This window comes from Lactuca virosa, chromosome 8, assembly GCF_052849685.1.
Source record: "Lactuca virosa cultivar CGN04683 chromosome 8, Lactuca_virosa_CGN04683_v6, whole genome shotgun sequence".
NCBI lineage: Eukaryota > Viridiplantae > Streptophyta > Magnoliopsida > Asterales > Asteraceae > Lactuca > Lactuca virosa.
Window position 1 is genome coordinate 70,728,312 of NC_136433.1, and position 7,041 is coordinate 70,735,352.

The 7,041-nt window shown below is 35.1% G+C and overlaps 1 protein-coding gene across 2 annotated transcripts; it reads left to right on the forward strand.

The window, feature by feature from the left end:
- Window positions 1–551: 551 nt before the first annotated feature.
- On the forward strand, window positions 552–6,439 carry LOC145129510 (DEA(D/H)-box RNA helicase family protein). 2 transcript variants are annotated; one of them, XM_079064258.1, is made up of 17 exons: window positions 552–1,141; window positions 1,496–1,647; window positions 1,737–2,061; window positions 2,360–2,455; window positions 2,617–2,805; window positions 2,899–3,058; window positions 3,134–3,264; window positions 3,338–3,778; window positions 3,852–4,046; window positions 4,136–4,339; window positions 4,440–4,509; window positions 4,586–4,734; window positions 4,797–5,102; window positions 5,204–5,263; window positions 5,344–5,496; window positions 5,581–5,691; window positions 5,765–6,439. In XM_079064258.1, exons 1-17 carry the CDS (start codon window positions 815–817, stop codon window positions 6,236–6,238), a joined length of 3,543 nt encoding a protein of 1,180 aa, XP_078920384.1. In that variant the 5' UTR covers window positions 552–814; the 3' UTR covers window positions 6,239–6,439. The 2 variants fall into 2 exon arrangements, with proteins under 2 accessions (XP_078920384.1, XP_078920385.1); XM_079064259.1 differs by lacking the exons at window positions 552–1,141; window positions 1,496–1,647 and having other exon boundaries at window positions 1,936–2,061; window positions 2,370–2,455.
- Window positions 6,440–7,041: the final 602 nt, after the last annotated feature.

Consider the following 7,041-nt stretch of genomic DNA (forward strand, 5'->3'; position numbering starts at 1 on the left):
TACTGAACATCAGCCACGACGTGGTGTCGAGTTTGAAGTCGTAATGGTCGCAAAATATAAGATCACCACAACATGGTCTAGTGATGCCAAGTCGTGACGACAAACTTATATGTATTTATGATTAGTTATATATACTTATGATTTCAACATTAAACTAATTAATCACTACAAAACTCAATTTTTTTTATATATATATTTGAGATAACAAACGGACAGTTTAAGTCCAATACATGTAAAAAAAAAGATTCATATCATATCAAAACCTAAATTATCCAACATGATTTTAGTATAGTCCGGAACATTACGTTTCTAGACTCATTGCTCATTTCATTTCGTTGAGTAACAAAATAGTTAGTCAAATCCAATATGATATGGTCATTTATTTATTTATTTATTATTATTTAAATAACCCTAAAAACAATATATTATTACATTCAAAAGCATTTTATGATTTTATTCTATAAAATACTTTAGCAATAATCATGTCCTTTTAATGATGAAAAAAAAGAACAACTCTTTCTTTCAGTTCTCAAATAATAATATGTTATTATTGGTATATGCTCAGGACTGCATCTGAAATTTATTTGGTACAAACCAAACCCTTTCTAGCAATCCACCGGATTCAACCATCTATCAGCACCCTCACCACCATTTTCACCGTCCCCGTCGCCACCGCCGCCGTTTTACTGACAACATACCACCATCCTGGTGCGGTGGCTAATTAGCCTTCTTGTGTATGTAAATCGCTTTTCACCATTATATTTCGTGCCCTAAAGCCCTTGATAAAACCTCACAATCACCACCGTTTACGGCGATGAAGGACATACCGCGTCCGTCTTCGTACGGCTCCGTGTACGTGCCTCCACACCATCGCCTTCGCTCCGTCGTCACTACCTCTGCCCCTGCCCTTGCCCCTGCCCCTGTCCCTGCCCCTGTCCCTGCCCCTTTACCCGATATCTCATCTACTCCTCATGCTGTTCTTGACAACAAAACCTCTTTTGTTAGTTCATCTCAGAGCAATATTAACAATAGGTTTACAGTTCCTTATCCTTACTTGCCTCCTCACCAAATTATGAAATCTCAGGCCGTTGCCGTCTCTCAAGAAGCCCCCCATCGCGAATTCGATTTCTCTTTCCATCCTGTGAGTTTTATTTAGCTACATTCCTTGTAAATTAGGAATTTTAGTTTTTTTAGTAAAGAATATAATTGAAGTTATTTAACCAAGTTCATGACAAGAATAACGTAAGTGTTTAGTAACATGCTTCCTCCTCAGTTCACTTCGATCATTGTGTCGTTTCTTAAGTGATACTAAGCGCTATGGTTCGTAAAATTGTCAGGACAAGCATCACTGTGTGCAATTTGAAGTAATCATAGGAAGAATCAATGATAAAACTTGCAAGAAATCATAGAAAATATCAACATGGTCTCTTTTTTTTTGTTAGGAATCAATCATAAAACTTGCTGTTGTATTTTAATATTCTTTATACATTTCCAGGGTGCTTACACATCTGATATAGAATCTTGGAAGTGGAAGCTAACAACACTAATAAACAGCAAGGATAAACAAGAACTGGTTTCAAGGGAAAAAAAAGACAGGCGTGACTATGAACAAATATCAGCCCTAGCAACTAGCATGGGTTTGCACAGGTGCTATCATCATCTCAAGAGTTAGCACACATGCCTACTTATATATATATTATTGACCAAAATAACCTTTTCCCTCTAAATCTTGACAGCCACTTGTATGCCAAAGTGCTTGTCATTAGCAAGGTTCCATTGCCAAACTACCGATTTGATCTTGATGATAAACGCCCTCAGAGGGAGGTGGCCTTGCCTGATGGGTTGCAAAAGAGAGTTGATGCTCATTTGAAAGAGTATCTTTCTTTTAAGGCTGAAAGTATGAAACGGTCTCAAGATGATTTGATTTCAAAGACAGGTAGCAATGGTACTGATGAAAGTTTGTTTGAGCTACCAGAGTTGTCATCACAAGGCAAGGCTGCCATTGAGAAACTCCTTTGGAGGAGGAGTGTGCAACTGCAGGCTGAACAACAAGCTTGGCAGGTTCAATTCTTAAAACTAATCAAGAACTGATTTTAGACCTGTTATGTAGATCTTTTGTCAGTTGACTAATGTTAAATGTTGATAATTAACGATTCAAAGTTTTATTTATCTCTAGAGACCTTTCTCATGGTTATTATTTAAAGGGTACTAATTGTTTCTCCAGTTATTATCATTCATAGTTATTTGTTGATAGCATGTGGTAATGTTATGCACTTTGTTATTTTGTAAATCTAAAGAATTGAATATGTAAAATAATAGTAGTACAAATACTATTATGACAAATGTTCATTTATTATAGGAATCTTCAGATGGTTGGAGGATGCAACAGCTTCGTAAAAATCTCCCTGCTTACAAAGAGAGAAATACAATATTAAATGCCATTTCACAGAATCAGGTATTTCATACACTTTCTTTCATAGTTTTTGATGCTTTTTATATCCTCTTTCATCACTAAAGTTGTTCTTGAACCTTCCAACTCTAACTTCATTGTAAAGTCAAGCTTTTATGTGAAGATAGCAGATATGCATATTCAAATAATATACATTTTTTTTATAGGTTGTTATCATCTCCGGTGAAACCGGTTGTGGGAAAACAACACAGATTCCTCAGTTTATTCTAGAATCAGAGATTGATTCTTTTCGTGGGGCCACATGTAGTATCATATGCACTCAACCTAGACGAATTTCCACCATGTCTGTTTCAGAAAGAATTGCCACAGAGAGAGGCGAAAAATTGGGTGGAACTGTAAGCAATACTTTATTTACCCCAAGAATCTTTGACTTTCATTGACTTTCTCATAGCTTTATTAAATTTAAACCTTTTTCTTTCTTCTTAAAGGTTGGATATAAAGTTCGGTTAGAGGGTATAAAAGGAAGAGACACTCGCCTTCTGTTTTGCACTACAGGAATCTTGTTGAGAAGATTACTTGTTGATAGAAACCTGAAAGATGTTACTCATGTTATTGTAGATGAGATTCATGAACGTGGCATGAATGAAGGTAATTAATGTTTATAATAGAACTATTATGGTTAAATATATGTAAAAAATAATTAAAGTTCTTTCTTGTTTTCAGATTTTCTGCTTATTGTTTTGAAAGAATTACTTCCTAGAAGGCCAGAATTAAGGCTTGTTTTGATGAGTGCAACATTGGATGCAAATCTTTTTTCAACCTACTTTGGTGGTGTTCCAGTGGTTCAGATTCCGGTAATATTTTGTTTTTTTGTAAATTTTATCCATGTTTAATTATTTATCTAATTAATTTTTTGAAATCTTGTAGGGTTTTACGCACCCTGTGCATTCCTATTTTCTTGAAGATGTTCTGGAAACAACTGGATACAGATTGACAGCAGAGAATCAAATCGATGATTATGGTCAAGAAAGAACATGGAAATCAAATAAACAATTTATTAGAAAAAGGAAAAGCCAAATTGCTTCAGCTGTTGAGGAGGCACTTGGGTATGCTGACTTTAGAGGCTATAGTCCACAAACTCGGGAGTCTATGTCATGTTGGAATCCTGATTGCATGGGATTCAATCTCATTGAGTTTCTACTATTGAGTATATGCGGGAGTGAAAAGCCAGGGGCAGTTTTGGTATTTATGACTGGATGGGATGACATAAGTTCTTTGAAGGAAAAGTTACAAGCAAATCATCTTTTGGGGGATGCAAATCGAGTTTTGTTGCTTGCATGTCATGGCTCTATGGCCAGCTCAGAACAGGTAGAAACTAATATCATTAAAAAAAACTAAAACTTTTTTAATCTTTATTTATTTTTTTATCTTCTTCATGTAGAGACAAATATTTGAAAAGCCAGAAAATGGGGTGAGAAAGATAGTTTTGGCTACAAATATGGCTGAAACAAGTATCACAATAGATGATGTTGTTTTTGTTATTGATTGTGGAAAAGCTAAAGAAACATCATATGATGCTTTGAATAATACCCCTTGTCTCCTTCCTGCTTGGATATCAAAAGTTTCTGCTAAACAAGTGAGTTTCTTGGGAAAAAGGGTATTTTGGTAATTTTTATATTTTTCTGTATCATTTGATTATTATATTGTTTTTGATATGATTAACAGAGGCGAGGTCGAGCAGGGCGTGTTCAGCCAGGAGAATGTTACCATTTATACCCTCGATGTGTCTTCAATGCTTTTGCAGAATATCAGTTGCCTGAAATATTGAGAACACCTCTTCAGTCACTTTGTCTTCAAATTAAAACATTAAAACTTGGAAGTATTTCTGAATTCTTATCTAAAGCTCTACAATCACCCGAGTTATTAGCAGTAATTTCTCTTCCTCATTTTTCAATGGATTTATCTATATATAATAAGTACAATGCTGTAAAAAGGAAAAAATATCATACTTATTATTTCCCATTTGTAGGTTCAAAATGCCATTGAGTATCTCAAGATTATTGGTGCTTTAGATGAGAATGAAGATCTAACTGTACTTGGTATATGTTTATTTATTTTTATTTTTTTATATTCCAAAATTTTTATAATAAACTTTTGGCAACCTACATTTTATAGGTCGTTATTTGACAATGCTTCCTGTGGAGCCGAAACTTGGAAAAATGTTGATTTTGGGAGCAATTCTTAATTGCCTTGATCCAATACTCACAGTTGTTGCTGGACTTAGTGTCAGAGATCCTTTTTTAGCACCTTTAGATAAAAAAGAAGTAAGTCACTTTTTATAATAATAATTTATATTTTATGAAAATAATTCTTTCTTTTTGTACAGCTGGCGGAGGCGGTGAAAGCGCAATTTTCGCAAGATCATAGTGACCATTTTGCCCTTGTGAGGGCGTATGAGGGTTGGAAAGTGGCTGAACATGCACTTGGTGGATATGAATATTGTTGGAAGAATTTTCTGTCTGCTCAGTCCATGAAAGCTATTGATTCTTTGAGAAGGGAGTTTTTATCTTTGCTTAAAGATACTGGTCTTGTTGATGGCAATATGGTCATTTTCAATGCTTGGAGTTATGATGAAAATCTCATTCGCGCAATTATCTGCTACGGCTTGTATCCCGGAATTTCCTCCATTGTCGTAAGTTTTTTTTTAAAAAAATAAAATAAAAATTAATCTCTTTATAATTATAAATTTGTAAGTAATAACACTCATGTTGAGTTCACTTTTGCTGACATCAGCATAATGAAAAGTCGTTCTCGCTAAAAACCATGGAGGATGGTCAGGTGCTTTTACACTCGGTAAGTTCGCTTGTCTAAATTCTAATAACTTTATTTTTTTTTTCATCTGTTTTTTTTTTTTTTTTTTTTGATTGCTATAGAACTCGGTTAATTCCCGGGATTTGAGAATTCCATTCCCGTGGTTGGTCTTTAATGAAAAGATCAAAGTGAACTCTGTTTTTCTCCGAGATACAACTGCTGTTTCCGATTCCGTCCTGCTACTGTTCGGTGGAAGCATCTCAAAAGGCGATATAGTAAGTCTATTATTCCATTGTCCATTCCATTCTGTTCCTTTCTTATAATGATTCCATTCCATGATATGATATGATATGAAACAGGATGGGCACTTGAAAATGTTGGGAGGATACTTGGAGTTCTTCATGGAACCTTCATTGGCTGAAATGTATCTCAACTTAAGAAAAGAGCTCGATGAGTTATTCCAGTATAAAGTAAGTAATAAATCATTATTTTTCACTTTTAGTCCTCCAAGAATTGATTTTTGTCTATAAAAATTCATTTCAGCTATTGAATCCCAAATTGGATTTACACACCCACCACGAGCTTTTATCCGCTGTGCGCTTACTCCTCCCTGAAGATCAATCCATTGGCAGATTTGTATTCAACCGCCAGGTTTTATACAACAATTCAAAACCATACATCGCGTCTGTACCTCCACCACCACCACCACCACAACAACCACAAACACAACTGCCGCCAGTGTCCAGGGTGGAAAGTGGTCCAGGTGGCGACAATTCAAAAAGTCAGCTCCAGACACTACTGACCCGGGCAGGGTACCCTGCCCCAATCTACCGAACAAGCCAGCTGCCAAACAACCAGTTTAGGTCAGTTTGTGAATTTAATGGCTTGCAGATAACAGGCCACCCTTGTCACAACAAGAAACAAGCTGAAAAAGATGCTGCAGCCGAGGCTATAGATCATCTCATTGGTGGGACCCACGCGTCAATGCTTAAGAAAAGCAAGACAAATCACAACTAGTGTTTTGACTTTTGAGCCGTTGATGATGATTTGGAAATGGACGGCTGTGATTTGTTTGATTGATTTTTGATTATATTGGAATCGGTTAGTTTTTGATTAGGAATGATATGTATTGTTGTATATATATAATGTAAAGAATTTTTGAGGAGACCATGTGTAAACCGGTTACCTAATAATCAATGACTTGTACTAGTTTTATTAGTGGTAACTCATTCAGAAAGGTTGTTACCAAAAAGATTAAGTTAAGTATATAGCTAAAACAATATAGGAAACCATAAAGTTTGAAACTTATGATTGAAAGATAATATGCTTCTTATCTATGAGACCAAATGACAAACAAACACAAACTCAAATCTCAATTGTCAATTATGGTGGTGAATTTGGACCACTCTTTAATGAAAGATGAGAGCTATGAGCTCTCATTTTCTGAAACCTATCCCCACATACTAACAAACATAGTAGCACTAGTAGCATAGAGTGAAACAAAAATGTATAGTGGTACTTTTGGTCGTCTTTATTAATCTTGGGGACAAAATTTGAGGAGAAAGAGAGTAAATTAATAAGTGTTGAAGATCCTTTTGACCACATGGGTATTGAGGTCAAATGGGATGGGACCATTGTAAATATGGCAAGAACTTTGTGGTCCTATATGTAAGAATTTGGAAATTCCCAACTCATTATTATCAATTTCACATGTCTATCATATGCTATACTTTGTTTTTCATTTTTTTTTTTTTAACTATTTTGCTTTTTATTTGAAGATGTTTGGATATGTGTTTTGAAAAGGGATTTTCTAATATGAA

Bases quoted from the DNA above. Each gene is read 5' to 3' on its own strand.
- LOC145129510 (XM_079064258.1), top strand. From the start codon at position 815: ATGAAGGACATACCGCGTCCGTCTTCGTACGGCTCCGTGTACGTGCCT. The intron at 2,062-2,359 runs GTTCAATTCTTA...CATTTATTATAG, and splicing joins CTGAACAACAAGCTTGGCAG to GAATCTTCAGATGGTTGGAG. The intron at 4,735-4,796 runs GTAAGTCACTTT...CTTTTTGTACAG, and splicing joins CACCTTTAGATAAAAAAGAA to CTGGCGGAGGCGGTGAAAGC.